This window comes from Polistes dominula, unplaced genomic scaffold (assembly GCF_049000335.1).
Source record: "Polistes dominula isolate Pdom_NZ unplaced genomic scaffold, Pdom_raw_medaka contig_80, whole genome shotgun sequence".
NCBI classification, from domain to species: domain Eukaryota; kingdom Metazoa; phylum Arthropoda; class Insecta; order Hymenoptera; family Vespidae; genus Polistes; species Polistes dominula.
The window spans coordinates 1600381-1622473 of NW_028301111.1; the positions used below are offsets into that span (position 1 = coordinate 1600381).

The 22093-nt window shown below is 23.9% G+C and overlaps 1 protein-coding gene across 4 annotated transcripts in view; it reads right to left on the bottom strand.

Moving 5' to 3' along the window:
* The window catches only part of LOC107071687 (uncharacterized), a 122593-nt gene that overhangs the window by 52881 nt on the left and 47619 nt on the right, over positions 1 to 22093 (bottom strand). For all 4 annotated transcript variants that reach the window (XM_089176739.1, XM_089176740.1, XM_089176738.1 and 1 more), the window contains exons 3-5: positions 21685 to 21754; positions 16566 to 17209; positions 4219 to 4359 (exon numbers count right to left, since the gene is read on the bottom strand). In XM_089176739.1, coding sequence (XP_089032865.1) covers positions 4219 to 4359; positions 16566 to 17191 — 767 coding nt within the window. In that variant the 5' untranslated portion in view covers positions 17192 to 17209; positions 21685 to 21754. The remainder of the gene's footprint in view (positions 1 to 4218; positions 4360 to 16565; positions 17210 to 21684; positions 21755 to 22093) is intronic.

Sequence of the window (22093 nt, forward strand, 5' to 3'; positions counted from 1 at the left end):
TTAAAAAAAAAAAAAAAAAATATGAAGAAAACACATAAAAAAAAAACGAGAATACAAGATAATATAAAAATAAGAACAAATTATTTAATAAATTATACAAATATTTTATAATACGAATGATGATGATTTTAAGATTATATTTTGTTTTTATGTTGGTTTGTTTTTGTTAAAAAAAAAAAAAAGAAAAATAAATTTTAAACTCGTCGTCATCGTCATCATCATCATCATCATCGTCATCATCATCATCGTCTTTTATCTTTCTCTCAGGAGTATAAAATTACGGATGCGGCTTGGGAGTTCGCATTACCACCTCAAAGTTTCCACCTACGTACAGAATTCTCTTTAATAGATGACTACTTATCTCACCGTACGATCATTATCACGTTTGATCCGGTTAAACGAGAAGACATCGTGTCGGGAATATATAATGTTTAAATATCTAGTTAGTCATCGGTTACTATTAAAACGAATTACGTGAATCGTTCATTAATAGAGAAAAATAATATTTTTTTTTCCTTTTTTTTTTTAAATAAGAATTTAAGAAACTTAGAACTTGCATCTAAAGAAGATGCAATAATTTATCTATTTTTTTTTTGTTTAATTTATTTACAATTTATTTATTATATATATAAATACTAAGATGCTCTGACCGCTGTGGTTTTGTTATAAAATGTTAATTTAATATAATTCTAAATTATTTTCGTAAATTATAACAACACAAAATAATATCACAAAATTTTACCAAAAAATATAAAAAGCAAAGTTAGGTTATGTCGTATGTAAATCTGAAAACAACGTGAAATAATTGAATTGTAATACAACGCTATCTATTGAACGTTGATTTAATCTAATTTTAAACTATTTTAGTAAATAATAACAACGCACAAAAGAATACCACAATCAGAATGGAATATATAAAATAATAATACACGAAAAAATATAAAAAGCAAGGTTAGATTACGTCACATGAAAATCTGAAAACAACGTGAATTGAATTGTAATACAACGCCATCTATTGAACGTTGATTCAATATAATTCTAAACTATTTAATGCAATCAAATCAATATTCATTCATAATTTCTGAGACTTTAAATTAAGCATAAAACAACATCTTATTTTTAATGAAAAAATATAAAAAGAAAGGTTAGGTTATGTCGTACGTAAATCTGAAAAAAAACGTACGACGTGAATATATCAAAATAATTGAATTGTAATACAGTGTCATCTATTGAAAACTTACAGAACTTAGTCTAACCTCTAAATAATAAATCCTAAAATTAAATAAATCAATACTCTAACTATTTATAAAATGAATGCTAGTCATTTATTAGTAATAATAATAATAATTAATAAATATAAATAAAAATAAGAGTAATAAAAGTTTCGTTAGATGTTAGATGAAAGAAAACCGGTTGGTTTGAAAGACCAACATTTATCGGAGTCCGATAATCGAACGTTCGATTTTAGATTTAACGATACTTCGAAGTATTTAACAAAAAGAGAAGAAAACAAATGAGAAAAAGAGAAATAGAGAGAGATAGAGAGAGAGAGAGAGAGAGAGAGAGAGAGAGAGAAGTAAATATGTAGTTGAAAAATAAATCTAAAAAAAAAAGGAAATAGTTTTTATCGTTTATATTGAAGTTAGTATTCTTTATCAATGTTCATGTACCATGTCAAACATTCATGTTCCGCGAAATAACCGGAATGGTCAATACGTTTCGTACGAGATGAGAATTACTATTAAAAAAAAAAAATAAAATAAAATAAAAGAAACAAAATGAAATTGCAATAGAATATAAAAATAAATTTAATGTCTTTTTAATATTAAATACACATCTATTCAATATTTAGTGCTCTACTAGGGTAGAATGATTTTAATAATAAATATCTTAATATATACAAATTACGTGTCACATTGTTTGTCCGCAATGGACTCCTAAACTACTGAACCGATTTTAATCAAATTTTGCACACTATGTGCAGTTTCATTCAACTTGAAAGATAGGATAGTTTATATCTCAATTTATAATTGCAATATTATTTTATTAATCGCGAATTATTTGTTTATTAACAAAGAGTCATGATTATCTCTGTTAGTTCGATAAGATTCTAACAGATGGAGGTATAAGGTAATTCGTTGACTTAAAGATGTGTGTATCGGACTGATTATGAGCCACAGCAACGCGTGGCGGGACACCCCTTGTTTAAATATAAATATTTCAATTTAAATATTTGAATTTAAAATATATCAACAGTTAGGTTGTATTAGTTAAATTTACATTTTTATTTGTTTATTATTTATTTTCGATTTTATTATTAAGTTAAATCAAAAGTTTGTGAGTTGTTCAATTCATATTTTCAAAGTTTATTTTACAAGAAGTATCCATTATGTAATTTTAAGGTTATGTTTCAATACAATAAATGCACGCAAAATTTTTGGTATTATTTATAATAGTAATTATATTAATATAATTATAATAATATTGATTGTTTACTTAATAAATTATTTTATTAGTTATATTATTTCATTTGCTTTCTATTTGGAAGAAAATTTTTGTTTTATTTTTCTTTTGATTTCTACTTTTGTTTTTTTTGAGGGAGCGGGGGTTTAACACGGAATAAAAATTGTTTCGTTTGAATTACGATTTTATAAATTTAACTGTATAAGTGTGAGTCTATGAGTAAGTTAATTTCAACAAGATCAAAAATAATACTATCTCAGTCTTTGATCGATGTAAACCGAAACCGTCTTATCTTGAATTTCTAACGAAGAAAAATAAGAAGATGAAGAAGAAAGAGAAATAGAAGAAGAAGAAGAAGAAGAAATATTTCACCTTGAGACAACTTGCATCAGACTAATGTAAGTTTTGAATAACTTCCGGTGAGTCTTTTGACGAATTCACAAACATACAGACACATATATACACTCACATACGTGTTCAAGATGATTTTGATGATACAACGAAAATAATCTGACAAATCAAAGTTAGTTTCTTTGAATAAATTTCAATTAAATACTCACAAACGTCGACTATCGATGATAATTTAATTAAAACGAAATCTAGTATTTTGTGAAAAATAAATTAAAAAAAAAAAAAAAACTTTGTTTAAATATTAAACTTTTCATTTTGTTAAATGTAATAAATTTTTTATTATTTTTTTTTATTTTTATTTTATAAAAATACTTAGTATGAATTTAAGTACAAATCTGAATAAATTTCTACTAAAATTTAACATAAATCTATCTTTTATATCTACAGTTATTTTTTATAAATAAAAAAATATATATCGGGGTAAAAAATAAAAATTTTAAATTGTTAAATATTAAAATAAAGAATCTAATATTATATGAAAAATAAATTTAAAATTTTGTTTAAATATTAAACTTTGCATTTTGTTAATTGTAATAATTTCCACTTCTCCCCTTTTTTCATTTTTTTTTATAAAAAAATCTACAGTTTTTAATCTGCAATTCTTTTTTTATAAATAAAAAATATATATAGTGGAGTAAAAAATAAAAATTGTTAAATATTAAAATAAAGAATCTAATATTATAAGAAAAATAAATCTAAAATTTTGTTTAAATATTAAACTTTGCATTTTGTTAATTTTAATAATTTCCACTTCTCCCCTTTTTTCATTTTTTTTTTTATAAAAAAATCTACAGTTTTTAATCTGCAATTCTTTTTTTATAAATAAAAAATATATATAGTGGAGTAAAAAATAAAAATTGTTAAATATTAAAATAAAGAATCTAATATTATATGAAAAATAAATTTAAAATTTCGTTTAAACATTAAACTTTTCATTTCTTTGTAAGAACTAATAATAATAATAATAAAAATAAGAAACTAGCATTCGATTAGTAAAAAGCTTTTTCTACTATTAGAAAATATCGATTTCTCATAATGATTAGAAACGCCAAAGTGCACCTAACCTAAGTAAAGTACTTCTTACGCTTCGATTAATGGCGAAACGTTATTTCGGTTTTAGGTGCGCCGTTTTAATGACGTCATTTATAACGTAAGCAACCGTATACGTGCAAAAATATTATACTATACAGAAAAAAAAAAAAAAGAAAAAAACATATACATGTGTGTGTGTGTTAGACTAAAAATACGAATAGACGTAATTTAAAATTAAAAAAAAAAAAAAAAAACTATATAATTAATTGAATTTATTAATAATTGATCAATTGATTTAATTATTTGACTTACTCGGTGTCAGGTACAGGTATCATAGGTGGGGGTAAGCGGCCATTATGGTCCAAAAAATGATTGATCTCAGGTTCTTCTTGAACTGGAGTCTCATAAACAAGAGTCTCAACCATCGATCCTTTACTGGACCCAAAGGACACTCTAAAAAATAAATACAGTTTTTTTTCAATGTTGATTATTATTATTATTATTATTATTTAACATTAATAATACAAATTGATATATACGAAACGAAATAAGGATCATTTATTAATTAATTTAATTTAATTTAATTTAGTTTTACAAATATTTAATATTAAATTAAGTTAATTAAAATTTTAATTTATTTATAATTACTTTTATAAATATTATTTTGTACAATTAAATATATAATTATAAAATATGAAACTATATTAAAATATAAAATTAAAATATATATATATATATATATATAATATTTTTATTTAATTTTAATATAATATAATATAAAATAATATAAAATAATAATATAATATAATAATATAATATAATATTTTTTTTATAAATTAAATTAAATTAATTTAATTTAATAATTTATATTTCTTTTATAAATATTATTCTATAAAATTAAATATAAAATTAAAATAATTATTTTTTAATTAAAGTAAATTAAATTAAATTAAATTAAATTAAATTGAATTAAATTAAATTAAATTAATTTAATTTTATATAATTTTAATAATTATTTTTAATACTCGAATATTTATTTAATAAATACCTATAGGTGTTATTATTTATTACGTTTGAAGTAACATTAGGAAAAATTGATTTTAAAATACTACTTAATACAAAACGTTGCTTATTATTAAATGTTTTTGTTATTAGTATACCAATTAGCATCCTAAACAAACAAAATTTCGTTCAAAAATATGTGTTAATCGTTAAAACAAAAACAGAAAACAAATAAATCAATTTCCATTGATACAAAACAACCCCCTTTCCCTCTTTTGTAAATTTTGTACTAAATTTCGTTTAAAAAAAAAAAAAATGTGTTGTTCATCGTTGAAACGAAAAAAAAAAAAATAAAAAAACAATTTACATTGACACCATAAAAAACAACCCTCTATCCCCCTTTTTATAAATTTTTTACCATTAATGATAATAAATAAATCGTAGAATAATATTTTCAGATGTATCTTTTACGAGATACAAACACCAACTAATACTACTTCATTATACGTTAAGTAAGTTGTACAGATGAAATAAATAAAAAAATATTGTTAATAAACCTCAGTTTCCTATCAAGTGACAGCCGACAACCGAAGTATAGGGGGATGAAGTGGTAAAGGGGGTAAAAAAGGAGGAGGAGGGGGGGGTAGACGAGTCGGTGACCGCAGAAGCTAGACAGACCGATATCAAAATTGAAATTCCGTGATCGAACGATCGGATTACTACTATCCAGTATGTTGATAAAGATGAATAGAATAACAAATAATAATAATAATAATAATAATAAAAATAAAAATTAAAAAAAAGAGAGAGAGAGAAAGAGACAGACAGAAAGAGAGAAAGATCAAATACGAAGAATGTTTTCAATTTAATTTCGAATTTCAATATTTCTATTTCATTGAAATTTGTTTCCTTTTTTTTTTTATTTATTTATTATTAACGATCTGTATTATTTATTTAAATAAATAACTATGAAATGAAAGTATAGTTTGTTATTGGAAATAAAAAGAAAATTTCTAATTGGTTGTTGCTTTTAATTTTATCTTGGTTGTTGTTGAATTTAGGTTGAATTTTGAAACTTTTGACAATAGTGTATCACAAGCATATTAATAAATTTAAACAAATTTGTTTTTTTTTTTCTAATTGTAATATCGTTTTATTTACTTTATTTTGAATTTACGTTGAATTTTGAAACTTTTGATAATAATGTACCATGCATATTAATAAATTTGAAAAGGTTGTTTTTTTTTTAAATTACAGTATTGTTTTATTTAATTTTTTTTTAATATAAGTTGAATTTTGAAACTTTTGACAATAGTGTATCACAAGCATATTAATAAATTTTAAAAAATATCCTTTTTTCTAATTTTAAAATGTTTCTTTTTTTTCGAACTTAGGTTGAATTTTGAAACTTTTGACAATATTGTACCAAGCATATTAATAAATTTAAAAAGATTTATTTTTTTTTAATAATTATATCGTTTTATTTTTTTTTTTAATTTAGGTTGTATTTTGAAACTTTTGACAATAATGTACCATGCATATTAATAAATTTGAAAAGGTTGTTTTTTTTTTTAAATTACAGTATCGTTTTATTTAATTTTTTTTTTTTAATATAAGTTGAATTTTGAAAATTTTGACAATAGTGTACCACAAGCATATTAATAAATTTTAAAAAATATCCTTTTTTTCTAATTTTAAAATGTTTTTTTTTTTCGAATTTAGGTTGAATTTTGAAACTTTTGACAATATTGTACCAAGCATATTAATAAATTTAAAAAGATTTATTTTCTTTTAATAATTATATCGTTTTATTTTTTTTTTTTAATTTAGGTTGTATTTTGAAACTTTTGACAATAATGTACCATGCATAATAATAAATTTGAAAAGGTTTAGTTTTTTTTTTTAAATTACAGTATCGTTTTATTTATTTATTTTTTTTTTTTTTTAATATACGTTGAATTTTGAAAATTTTGACAATAGTGTATCACAAGCATATTAATAAATTTTAAAAAATATCCTTTTTTCTAATTTTAAAATATTTTTTCTTTTTTCTTTTAATTTAGGTTGAATTTTTGATACTTTTGACAATAGTGTACCAAGCATATTACACGTGAATAAGTTCCACCATTTTCAACAATTACAATTAGATGTAAGTACAATAGTATATAGTCATAGATAATTTGCAATTTAAACAATAAATCGCAAATGGAACCTGTATATAACAGGAAAATCAATCGTCCGTTTATTGTTCATGAGTATATATATATTTTTTTGAATTTAGGTTAAATTTTTGAAACTTTTGACAATAGTGTACCAAGCATATTACACGTGTATAAGTTCCACCATTTTCAACAATTACAATTAGATGTAAGTACAATAGCATATAGTCATAGATAATTTGCAATTTAAACAATAAATCGCAAATGGAACCTGTATATAACAGGAAAATCAATCGTCCGTTTATTGTTCATGAGTATAGGTTAGTTGGAAAAATATTCAAATGCAATTAGAGTAATCTTATTATTAAATGGACCAATCATAAGCAAACTTTTGTTACGCAATATTTCACCGAAATTCTGTATTACAATCGTAAATTCGATTATTATCCATAAAATCAAACCTTTTATTAATTTAATTACTGATAAACAATCGATTGAATGTTTAAATATTTATAAATAAAACATTAACAATTTAAAATTAAATCATTGATCCTAATTTTATAACAAACAGCTATAATTTATGTTTATTCGCATTAATATATTAAAATCTTTTAATAAAAAGGTTTTTATAACGGGTGTCAATATATGATGGAAGTTCAACCGTGTAAATGTTCTTTTTTTTTCCTTTTTATTTGTTTTTTGAAATAGAAAAGATAAATATGAAGAGAGAAAAAAAATAACCAATGACCTTGACGATTACCAATATTTTCTCAAATATAACCTCGTAATCGTTTGACGAGTTAAATCATTATCAATTAGCAAACACTTAAAGGAACATTACTTAATTCAAAATAAATCTATTAGTACACGTATATATGTATGAGTAAGTTATATACATGTATATACGTACATACATTATATGTGAAAATATTCTTGTATGTAGAATATATTAGAATGACCATAAGGTGCTGCCACGTAGCGGTCGATAAGTTAAACTCAACCGCGCCAATGTGTCAAAGTCACGTGGTCTTGGATGCACTTTTCGAGTGACTGCACAATTCACGTACACATTTAAACATACACATGCATAAATAGATATATACAAAGTAGAAATACATACAGAACATGTACACATCCATATATAGTATATATATATATGTGTGTGTGTGTGTGTGTGTGTGTGCACTTTCTATTTAAGTGTAACGCGTCACAACGTAACATGCTTGTTTCTAATTCGATGACGTAACAACGAATCGCAACGCTTGTTTTATGGTCTCGTTGACATTTCAAATATTTAATGATTTCTGATCGAAAAAAAAAAATTAAGAAAAAAAACAAGGAAAGAAAAAACAGCAGGATAAAATAAAAAAAAAAAGAAAACTCACGTAAGAAACGAATGGGGAAAAAAATATTTAAAATTGTATTAATAAATTTGTGTGTGACTAAAGTATATGAAAGTTAATGATAACCTAACCTAACACACCTATTCGTATGTTTAAAAAGAAAAGAGTAAAAAAAAGTATAAATAAAATGAATTATGGCATTATTTAAAGATATTGAATATATGAATAAATTATAAATAATAGAAGTTTATGTTAAATTAATTGCAAATTATATGAAATTTTATTTAACAACAAAAATTGATTGACGTTTTTAGTTTTAGCAACTTTTAGTAGTAGCAACATTCTTTTGAATTTACTATTAATGAAACTATAGTATTATTTAAATAATATTTAATAGTTAAATTAGAAATTAATTAAATAGAAAATATTTCTATATTATATGTAACGGGTGTACGATTTAGTTGTTAAGTTTACAACTAGAGTCAAAATGTATCAACGTAAGCAGCCATTATTTATAATTTGATTTATTTATGATAATTGATTATTAATTATATATATATTGAATTTTATTAATTATTTAATTAATTATTATTTTTTACAAATTTTTTTTATAAATTACAAATTGTTTTATATTAATTAATTGCTTTTATTAATCAATTAATTATTTTTGTTTCATCGGTTTTACGGTTTCTTCCGTTTCACGTTCTTCTTCCGTTTCACGATTTTCAAATCAAAAGAAATTTTCACTTGAAAAAAAAAAAAAGAAACCAACAAAAGCAGCTGGTTTTGCGAGAGTGCATTTAATACTTGATAACATCATAGCAATGGACGATTGCGTAACATTTAATTAACCGAGTTCGCAATAGCAAACAACCACGAGCCCCTCTCAACGGTAGATCAACGAGTTGAGATTCGGTGCACGCTATACGAAATTCCTTTATATTTCTTCTACTTTGTCTTTGTCTTTTTCTTTTTTTCCCCCCTCTTTTTATTTTTCTTCTTCTTCTTCTTTTTCTTCTTATTCTTTGTTCTACTCGTCGTTCATTATTGTCGAAAAAATAAAATGAAATTGAAAATAAGGAAGATAGAAAAGAAATCTCTTAAAACGAATGAATGAATAAATGAATGAATGATGAAACAATACTTTGTGGTTGAGAAAAGTGTCTAATAACTATGGAAACATAACTTCCGTTTTTGTTTTAGTGCAATATCTCACGATGAAGGGGGAAAATAACGTTCCGACACAAATTGCCTCTTTCTTTTAAAATCTCACTCGCGAATCTACTTCTTTTCATAATTTCATTGGTTTTTTTTTTTTTATCTTCCATAACGTTGAAATACGTACATGGAGATGTATAATGTTTTCATTTAAATTGTGTACACCCGTTACATTTAATAGAAATGTTTTTTTCTTTCAATTAATTGAAGAAAACAAAAATCAGTTATTTTAAATAAATCAAATTATAAATAATGGTTGCTCACGTTGATATATTTTAAAAGGTAGGGTAAATTCAAGAACTAAATTGTTTTAAAAATCTTTTACAAAAATAAAATAATAAATATAAACATTTTTACAAATTATCCATCAAATTTTACTGTAATAAGAAAAAAAAATAAAATAAAATAAGCCAAGACTATTGTATCCAAAATATTCTTTTAAAAAAATTAAATAAACATGTCAATAACTTGTACTGTAATAAGAAAAATAAAATAAAATAAACCAAGACTATTGTACCTAAAATATTATTTTTAAAAAATTAAATAAACATTTAAATAACTTTTTGTACATTAATATCTTAGAGAAACCTTTGTACAAAATATTCTTGTACAAAAATAAAAAGTAAATAAAATTAAAAAATAATAATATTAACATTTTTACAAATCTTCACTAAACTTTACTGTAATAAAAATTGAAATAAAATATATGAGGAATATTTTATACATAAAATATTCTTTTAAAAGAATATAATTAACATTGTTTAAAAAATATCCACCAATAAAATAATTCAAATACATATATATATATATATATATATATATATATATATATATATATATATATATATATATATATATAAATAATAATCTAGAAAACACACACATACAACCATACAATAATTAAAAATAAAATAAAACAAATGAGGAATTCTATATTCAAAATATTCTTTTAAAAAAATACAGTGAACATTGTTTAAAAAATATCCATCCATAAAATAATTCAAAATATATATAATAATCTACCAAAAAAAAAAACCTAACGATAATTAAACATAAAATAAAATCATATAAAGTACCATCACTTTACCAAACTCCCCTAAGAATACATAAAATAAATATTCGAATAAAACCATACATTCCTCTCTCTCCCTCTCTCTTTCTCTTTATCTATATACCCTTAATACAAAGAAGACCAAAAAAAATATATAGTCAACACACGAACATAATTCCCTTTTTTTTTTTTTCTTTTTCATCATGATAATCAAGAAAATTATCCACTGTCGCAGTGGTTAGCAGCATTTGAGAGAAGCCAACTCCCCCGACACAACGTGGTAGGTTGCCTTTGTTTTCTCCCCTAATGTCGAAGAAGAAGAAGAAGAACCAACAGCAGCAGTAGTAGTAGAAGAGAAGAATAAAGGGTCGGGGGTAGGAGGAGGAGGGGGGAGTGTACGTGAGAGGGGAAGGAACGTTTCTGTGCGCCATTAACGAAGCAGACGAGCGAGCAAAGCAGAAGCTAATAGATCTGATTCGATATAGCAAAAGCAAGAAGGGTTTTGCTTCCTTTTTCCCTTCTCCCTTTTCCCTTCCTCTTCAACTATCTCCCTTACATATTCCCCTCTCCTTTAAGATCCCCCTTTACCACTATCTAACTAACTATCTAACTATCTACAACTATTTCTGTCCTTGTTTCATCTCGTACGTTTCAACTAAAACCCCCCACCTCAACCCTAACCCCCACTCCATCGTTCTGAACATATAATACAGTAAGGGAGTACAGTAATTTGATGGGACCACCCTTTTAGTATTCCTTACTAGACATCAATGCCGAATAATATAACAAAATTGTTCGTTTTTGTGATAAGATAAATTTAAATGATAAGTTTAATGAGTTAATTGTGATTGACTAGTATACTCGTCATGGAGACGAAGAAGCACGATTTTTCTATTGACGAATATACTCGTCTAAAAGTGGAACAATTTTTCTAATGACGAGTATACTCGTCATGCGTATAAAATAGTGACCACTAGCTATTTTAATTGTAATTTTTGAGAAAAAACGTAACATATTCTTAAATTTCAAGATGTTTAGGATATTTTAAGGCTTTGTCGGAATAAAAAAAAAAAACAAATAAAAAATATCAATAATTTAAGATGAACACATGCGTTCCCGTATGCACTGGCTGAAAAAGCTTATCAGTTTGCATAACGAATTTATTTATGATTAAACAATCTGATAGACAACCTAATTAATGATTAGGTTGATAAAAAGGGTTAATAAATGAAGACAAGTTGAAAACCACGATGTTTGAGTATTTCGTATGACCCAGTGAAGAACGATAAGAAAAATGAAAAAAGGGATAATCCAAGATAATATGAATCAGACGTGTCGAGTTTAAAGAACACGAAGGTGAGAAGGACGTAAGAAGTCCAGTCTCGAAGGTATCCGGATTGGTCGAAGTTGGGGTGGGTCGGGGTCGAGGTCGAGTCTATAGCTGGTTGGTTGGTTGGGTGGTTGGTTGGTTGGTTCCTTCAATCGATACACTTTTGATGTAACCCTAAAGTGCACTTCGATATAGAGATAAGCAAGCCCTTTGAAAGATTTAACTTAGATACAACGTTAAAAATCATTGGTTAACCTCAAATAAAGGTTGGTGTGATGGTGTAGTAAAAACGGTTTCTGTTTTATCGACCAAAATTACCCTGAAAACTTCAGTGTTATTTGAAGTTGCAATTTTTTTGCTGTTTAGTTCATGTTTTTTAATTTACTTAAAGGAATATATTTTTAAAAGTAATAAAAATTGTTTGTTTGTTTGTTTGATAGAAAATTATTTGTCATGAAAAATAGGAGTGTAATATTAAATGAGAGTGAAAGTTGACAATTTTTGGGCCTAACAAAACACGGAAAGTTTTGAGGTTAGGAAATATACATGAAAATGAGTTTGGAAATGAGTTTGAAAATGGTTTTTAACTTTGTGATTGGTTTTTCCTTCTCCCTTTCACACACTGGACGTTTAAAGGCTGAAAATTTGTTGACCAATCGTCTTTTATTTTTACAAACGAAATTTTGTGTTTCTCATCCCCACCACCCACTCACAATCGACGTATTATTTTTTCTTCGAAATAATTCTTTTCAAAATGCAATATATGTGTGTGAAAATAAATGTACGATTAAATTCTACGCGTAATATTAAAACAAATAAAGAAAGTAAGTAAGTAAATAAATATATATATATATATATCTGTTTCCGGTATAAATAACGTACGTTCTTCTTAAAAATCTACGATGTACGAAAATAGAAAGAGAGAAAGAGAATTTAAGTCCACAACGCAATAATTTTCTGGCAAATGTAATTTAGTCGCGAGGTTAAACGAGAATTACGATTTCGTTAAAATAAGTAACTACTTCATGTTTTTCCTAACAGACGTTTTAAACGCATTCATTTTCTGCTAAAAATTGTACATTTTTAATTTTTTTTTTTGTTTCTAAAATTTATATTTTACACAGTTATCAAAGAAAATAATTCATTACATAATTTATTAAATAAATTGAAACAATTCAATTGCAATTTTAGAGTTTTTCTTATTGTTATTTGTTTCATTATAGTAAAAAGTACACAATTTGTTATAACAATTTTATAAATTATTATAAATAAATGTTTGTAATAAATAAAATATACGATTTTATGAATTTTCAATTTATCTTGCTATTACTTTTCTTATTTTTTTTTAAATAAAATTAAATTATCGTTGCAAAATGTACGATTATTCAATTATTTTTATTTTTGTCAATAAATATTAATAAAAAAAATAAAAATTAATGAAGTCCTTAAATAGATAAATAATACAATTATTTTACTATATTAAATCGTTCAGTTTTGTGATTGGTGCTTTCCCCTCTCTTCCAAACACCACGTGATCAAAGACTCAAAGTTTTTCGCGCACAATCTTCGTTCACTTTACTTCGCTTAAATTTTAATTTTATTTAACAATTATATAAAAAATCATTTAAAATAATACTAAAAAAAATCATTCAGAAACAAATACATGGATGACAGATCCTTAAAAAAAAAAACCACAAAGAAATTATTTTCAATCAGCAAAACAAAAGTTTAGCAAAAAAACTGAGGTGTATGAATAAAAGTGTGGTTAGAAAAAGTGAGAAGAGGGGTGGGGAGGGGGAGATGACTTAGGAGTGTGTAAAGAGAAGGGGTGGGGGTTTAGTATTTTCTACGACAACTGACCTTGACCTATCCCACGTACAAATGTCGTAAAATATCGTATTACGAAGTAAAGAAAATGTTTCCAAGTGAAATAAAATCGTGCGTTAGCAAAAAAAAACAAAAGTAAATGTTACTTTTGTATATAGAAAATCTTTATCGTTTTGTTATTTGTTTTCTTTTTTTTTGTTCTTTTCATGCTTTCACCTCGTCTCTTTTTTATTTCTTTTTGTTCATATATTTAGGAAGTTACACGAAGACCTTTCGATATATTTTGTTTAGTCGATTTCTACTCCTTCAGTTGAGATGCAATCTTACCTTTCAAAAGGTAGTAGCAGAAAATGTATTCTCAATGTTGCAATACTTGGCACATTGTAGTCATTTGATTTGGCACTGTTCAACTGTTAACTTCACGTCGATCATAAGATCATAAGTCTATTTCAATGATTATGTTACTTTTCATCTTTAACCTTTCCTTTTTATATATATATATATAATACGATTGATTTAATTCTTTTTTTATTCATGTAAAAATAACATGTCTCGTTATATATATATATTTTTTTTTTCCATTATATAAAATATTAATTTCAAACAATTACCAAACAATTCAAACAATTAAGGAAAATAATTTTGAAAAATATTCCAATAAAATTAAAAATAAAATAAATATATAGTTTTCCATTTGTTTCTTTGTAAATGTATATATATATTTAATATATTATATTGTTCAGCTTGGTGATTGGTTATTCCCCTTCCTTCCACACACCACGTGATCAAAGACTGAAAGTTTTTCGCGCGCAATCGTCGTTCATTTTTCTTCTCTCAAATATATAAATATATAAATATTATTTAAATAAAATTACTTAACATTATATAATTTATCTAAAAATAACAAATTAATGTCCAAATAAAATCATTTTAATTTTAAAAAAATTTTTTTTTAAATTTTCAAATCAAATCAATAGGACAAAACATGTATACTGTAAATATCTGTATTTGGATTTGGATATAAAATAAAAGTATTTGGAAATCTTACCTACCTACCTACCTACTTACTTACTTACTTACTTACTTACTTACTTACTTACTTACTTATTTAGTTTGACGTTTGAACGAATAAGAGCGGAACACGTCAAAGTATTAAAGCCAACAAAACTAATATGTATTTATAAATCATTATCTCGCAACTCTGTTGTGTAACACAGTTGGAAGTACGTTTTTACCACTCTCGTCCTACATAGTCGGATAAAACGATATATAATACACATAGATCATTTCAAATGAGATCCTAAATGCAATTAACGAACATTCTATTAAATTCAATAAACCATAATAAAAAATTGTCAGAATAACAAATGTAATGCAGTCTAATAATATTTCCTGATATTTATACAGAAAAACAAATGATTGATTCTACATTTTCACAATGTTAAATAATTAAAATTGATTAGGATAGATAGGTCCTGATATTTTGAATGTTTTAATTGAAAATGAGTAAGTGACTGATACTAAATTGATAAAATTTAATAATAAAAATTGATCAGATTTAGAAAGTAATATATTAAATTGCAATTGCTAATAATATTTCCTAATATTAAACTGTTCTAATAAAAATAAATATCATAGACAAATGAACCAATGATTTCATTGTAACTATCTTCTTATCAAAAAATATCTAACAAAAAGTATTAATAAATATTTTAGGTTAAGTTGTACAATGTGTTAATTGAAAATGAGAAAGGAGGAGAATCAGTAAGTGACTGATTCTTAATTTACAAAATTTAATAATCAAAACTGATCAGTTTGAAAAAGTAATATATTATATTGCAAACTAATAATACTTTCTAATATTAAACTGTTCAAACAAAAATAAATATCATCAACAAATGAATCAATCAAGTCATTGCATTGTTCATCTTCTCAACAATATCTAACAAAAAGTAATAATAATCATTTTATCTCTACATTAAAACAATATATTAAGTGAAAAATAGTATGTGACTGATTCTAACTTCCTGACAGTTTGGATTAGAATTAATAGAGTGTGTACTCTTGCAGTCATGTGCAGTACTAAGCTACGCGAAAGTAAATCTCAACAGTAGAGAGGTTAGAAAGAGAAAGAAAGAAATAAGATAGAAGAACAAGAAGAACAAGAACAAAAAGAAGAAGAATAAGAAGAAAGAAAGAAAGAAAGATTCGATATACATCGTGGCATCTGTTAGGAACGAGGAGAACCGAGGTTAAAGACCGAGCTAGCGAACCGAATTAGAAAGGTGCTCTCGAATGACCTTTGAACTCTCTATCTCCATCTTTCGATCTGCCAGCAGCCCCCACAACACCCCCTCTTCCTCCTACTCCTCTTCCTCAATCTCTTTCACCTTCACCTCTTATTCCTCAACTCAACTCAACTCAACTCAATTCACCTCTTATTCCTCAAACCCAATCTCAAACTCAAACTCAAACTCAAACTTAAACCCAATTAAAACACAACTCCAATCCAAACTCAAACTTAAACTCAATTCAAACTAAAATCAAACTCAAACTCAACTCAAACTTAAACTTAAACTCAATTTAAACTAAACTCAAACTCAAACTCAGACCTAAACTCAAACTGAAACTTGTAACTAAACAAATCCCTTGATCCAATCCTCTTAAAACAAAAGTTAAATCAACAGTTAGATTTATGTAATAGGTGTTTTTATAAAAGTTTCATTTACCTCTTGAGACTGGCATGTTTTGCACCGTTGAGAATTTTATTCTTCCGATCGCTACCAACAGTACTAGCATCACTATCGATACTGTATAAACTGTCATCCTTAGTAACCCTATTTGAATTGTGTAGGGTTGATTTTTTGGTTACCAAAGTACCATTGTGTTTTGGACTTTCCGATGACAAGGAGTGTTGTATCTGATATTGTTGTTGTTGTTGGAATTGAAATTGAGATTGATGATGACGATCCATCGAACTTGGTGGTTGTTGTTGTTGTTGTTGTTGTTGTTGATGATGATCTTCAATTTTATTAGAAACTATCATAGTTCTAATATTTCCGTCTACAAATTTTTTCGGTGATGTCGATGTATTTGCTATAGTAGAGGCCGTTGTTTTTTGCCGAATTGCTTGTGATTGTTGTTGTTGTTGTTGTTGTTGTTGTTGATGGTATTGTTGTTGTTGATAGTGGTGTTGTTGTTGATATTGGTCTCGTGGATTTTTGTGTAATCTGCTGTTGCTGGTACTGGTACTGGTGCTGCTTGTGTTTCGATAATTTCCTTGGGTTTTTTGATGATTTTGATTCGGTTCTCCAGGCGGTGGTTTGTCCTCCGTTGGTAACATGTACGACAACATTGTCCTTTGGACTTACGCCTGTTAACAAAAATTATACATAGATTTATTTTTTAATGAGATAAACAAATATTTTTGTAATTTTGATAAATAATTGTTTATATTTGTAAAAAATAAAAGAAAATATGTACATAGAAATTTATATTTCTGATTTAAATCATTTTAAATATGTAATAATGTTAGGTTAGGTAAGAACCTAACCAAGCAATATAAGAACCTATTACGAAATATAAAATATTTTGCTTTATTTTTTATTTATTCCTACTCTGGATAAATAATTCATCTTATAAAAAATAGGAAAAATTATTTTCCTATTAAATAATTTAATCATAAGATTGCAATTATTTTTCTTCTATAGAACATAACCTTAAGTTTCAGAATGTTTTTATTTATACCACACACATTCAAATATTTAATATATTAATTATTTATTATTTAATAATACTTAATATTAATAAAATAATTATTATAATAAATTCTTTGGATTTTTTTGTTATTTTAAATTTTATTTTTGAACTCTCGATAAATAATTCCACCTTGTAAACAATTAAGAAAATTTTAATTAATGATTAAATAATTAAATTCTAAAATTGCAATTATTTTTATACATTTATAGAAAATAAAAAAAAATTATTCCACTTATTTCAATGTTTATAATAATTAAATATTTTTTTTTTCAAATAATTTTTTACCAGTCAGATGATTTGTTTTCTTCGTTCAATTCTTTTTTGATTATTCTTCATTGATCGATCTGATCCATTAAGATAATCGTTTTAGAAATTTCACCGAGAAGTTGAATTTCATCCGTGCACTTCTTACGGGCACGTAAGATTACCGTTATAATATGGTAAACCGATTAATGCTAATCAATGTAACACGATCGTATGACACGAGTTGACGTATTATACGGTACTTGAAATATTATATATAACTAGAATCTCTTTTTTTTTTTTTTTTTACAATATTACAAATAAAATAGATTTTATTAAAAATTCATTCAAATACTTCATTCAGAATTTGTTTTACTTTTCACATTTTTAATTGGTGTTGTTGTAAATATTGAAACATTTCGAAGAAACAATTCAAATTCAAATTCAAATTTATAAATATATATATAAATATATATATATATATGTATATACATTAAGTTTAAATATATAATTATTAAATTAAAATATATAAATATTAAATTAAAATATATAAATATCAAATTAAAATATATAAATATCAAATTAAAATATATAAATACCAAATTAAAATATATAAATATAAAAATATCAAATATTAAAATTTATAAATACCAAATTAAAATATATAAATATAAAAATATCAAATATTAAAATATATAAATATATATAAGTATAAAAATATTAAATTAAAATGTATAAATACCAAATTAAAATATATAAATATAAAAATATCAAATTAAAATATATTAATATTAAATACAAATATAAAAATATCAAATTAAAATATATAAATATAAAAATATCAAATATTAAAATTTATAAATACCAAATTAAAATATATAAATATAAAAATATCAAATATTAAAATATATAAATATATATAAGTATAAAAATATTAAATTAAAATGTATAAATACCAAATTAAAATATATAAATATATATAAGTATAAAAATATTAAATTAAAATGTATAAATATCAAATTAAAATATATCAATATATATAAATATATAAACAGCTAAATAAAATAATATAAAATATTCCTTCTATACTAATGCACCCATTCAAAATGAATAAATGAAATACAAATGAATGAAACACTAATTATTACCAAAAATAAAGATACTAATTTGAATTAAATTATCAAAAAAATCTAATTTGAATATAAAAAAAAAAAAACAAAGAAATTGTAGTGATAATTTTCAATTTTGTTTCTACTATTATACAACAAACACTATTGTAAATAATACCATTATAACACACTATTGTAACACACCTTTTACATCAAAATTAAATCAGTTCATTTAAGTTGTAAGTGAAGATAGCAAATGAAACACATAAAAAATAACAAATTAAATGATTGTTAATAAATGATTGTTAGTTGAACTATACCTGAACTATAAAAACGTTTAGGTAACCAACTGGTGTCACTAACACAACGTTAAACCGATAGAAAGGTTGTTACAAGAATGACACAGGTCTGACTTGTCTGCTTATACATATACTTATTCTACTATATATCTTATAACCTCACTTCTAGTTTTAATCCGCTCCACTAATTTCCTTTTTCTATTTCAACTACGTGTGTATTATTATTTCTAAACGTTTAGTATATTTTTAACTAATTAAAATCATCTTTCTAGACGAGATTTTATATATATATATATATATTTTTTTTTATGCTTTATATTAATTATAATTATAATAATGATATTGAATAAATGAGAATATAATTATGAGTAGTAGTTATGAAAGTAGTATTTATAATTGTTGGTTAATTAAAATATCTTTTATTTTGAGACATTTAAATTGAATTGGATTACTAAATGAATTTTATATAATGTTGAAATAACATGTATTTAATTAATGAATCTCGTTTTTTATAATATAAATATTATATTGAATTAATTTAGTTTAGAGAAATAATTTATACTGAATGAAATAACTGATAAATTGATTTTCTTGTAATATTTGACTTTGTTAGATTACTTTCATAATTATACGTTTTATTTAGAAATATTTAAAAAGGATTATAAAAATATAAATATTAAATGAATTTTTATATCATGTTGTATTAATTTAATTTCAAATAATGTGATAGGAATTAATACTGATGAATTCAGTTTATTTGAATTTTAATTTATTGATTAACTACTTTTATAATTATATTTTTTATTTTGAGATATATATATATATATATGAAAGGATTACATTTAAACACTAAATACATTGCAATAAATTATTTATATTTTATATTTCATATTATTTCTAAAACTGAAATTGAAATTGAAAAAATGATATAAAACATGCTTAGAGTGCAAAATAAAATGTAAAATAAAATGAAAATAAGACAACAAAGATGAGAATCTTTTGATATAATCTAATATAAATGAAATAACTTGCTTTATGATTCACTATCAATTAACAAAAACAATGTTATCCAACTTACTTTGAAATTATCAAAATACAAGTATGAATTATTTTTAAAATGTAAAATAGAATTCAAAATACAATGAAAATAAAACAAAGCAGGTGTAAACCTTTTGATACAATCTAATATAAATACAATAACTTGATTTATGATGTACTATCAATGAACAAAAACAATGTTTTCCAACTTACTTTGAAATTATCAAAGTACAAATATGAACCATTCTTAGAATACAAAATAAAATGCAAAATACAATGAAAATAAAACAAAGCAGGTGAAAACCTTTTGGTACAATCTAATATATAAATAAAATAACTTGCTTTATGATTTACTATCAATGAACAAAAACAATGTTTTCCAACTTACTTTGAAATTATCAAAGTACAAATATGAACCATTCTTAGAATACAAAATAAAATGCAAAATACAATGAAAATAAAACAAAGCAGGTGAAAACCTTTTGATACAATCTAATATATAAATAAAATAACTTGCTTTATGATTTACTATCAATGAACAAAAACAATGTTTTCCAATTTACTTTGAAATTATCAAAATACAAGAATGAATTATTTTTAAAATGTAAAATAGAATTCAAAATACAATGAAAATAAAACAAAGCAGGTGAAGATCTTTTAGTACAATCTAATATAAATGAAATAACTTGCTTTATGATTTACTATCAATGAACAAAAACAATGTTTTCCAACTTACTTTGAAATTATCAAAGTACAAATATGAACCATTCTTAGAATACAAAATAAAATGCAAAATACAATGAAAATAAAACAAAGTAGATGAAAACCTTTTGATACAATCTAATATAAATGCAATAACTTGCTTTATGATTTACTATTGATTAAGATAAACACTGTTTTTTAACTTACTTTGAAATTATAAGTACAAAATAGTAAGTACAGGTATGAAACATGTTTAAAATGCAAAATAAAATGCAAAATAAAATGAATTAAAAAGAAATATAAAATTATCATCTTAAAGATCTCTTTGTATATAAGTGTGTTCACTATCTTTGCACAATTATCTAGAATTTCGTGAAAATTGGAATCTAACGTGCATGTAAATTGCAAATAGCAAATTTAAGGAGAAAGAGAAAGAGAGAGTGAGAGAGAGAGAAAAGTAATACTAGTACAGTTTGAAGAATATTGTAAGTCTGAGAGAAAATACCGTAATCATGCAAATCTCTTTCGATTTCTTCCCTTTTATACACACACACACACACAAACAATTCACCGGTTGATTGCTATTACGGTCAATTTTAGTTACAGGGTTAATCTCTGATGAAAGAACAGATTTTAATCTTTGCTTTTTATTTTTACTTTCTTTTTTGTTTCGTTTTTAGCTAAATTTGAGAACTTACCCGTAATAAAAGGAATTTCGGAAGTACGAATGATCCGCAGGTGTGTTTTGTGGAGCAGCATCGGGATCGTCTGTAAAAAATACAATAAAAAAAGGAAATGATTAATATAAGTGGCACAAAAATGAGATGTTAATGATAATTATAATTAAATTAAATATATTTTTGTGATTGATTTAATGTATCACAAAAATTCAATGAATTTATGTAATGGTGGTTTGAATGATTAATTAGATTAAATGATTATTTAATTATTGTTCAATTACAATGACATTTAGTTTTTGTATATTTGTAATTAAATTATGTAATAATATAGTTTAATATAATAATATAATATATTTTAATTTTTGTTAATTAATTTAAATAATTTTAATTATTTTAAAAATTCAATAATTCAATTTTAATTTTTTTT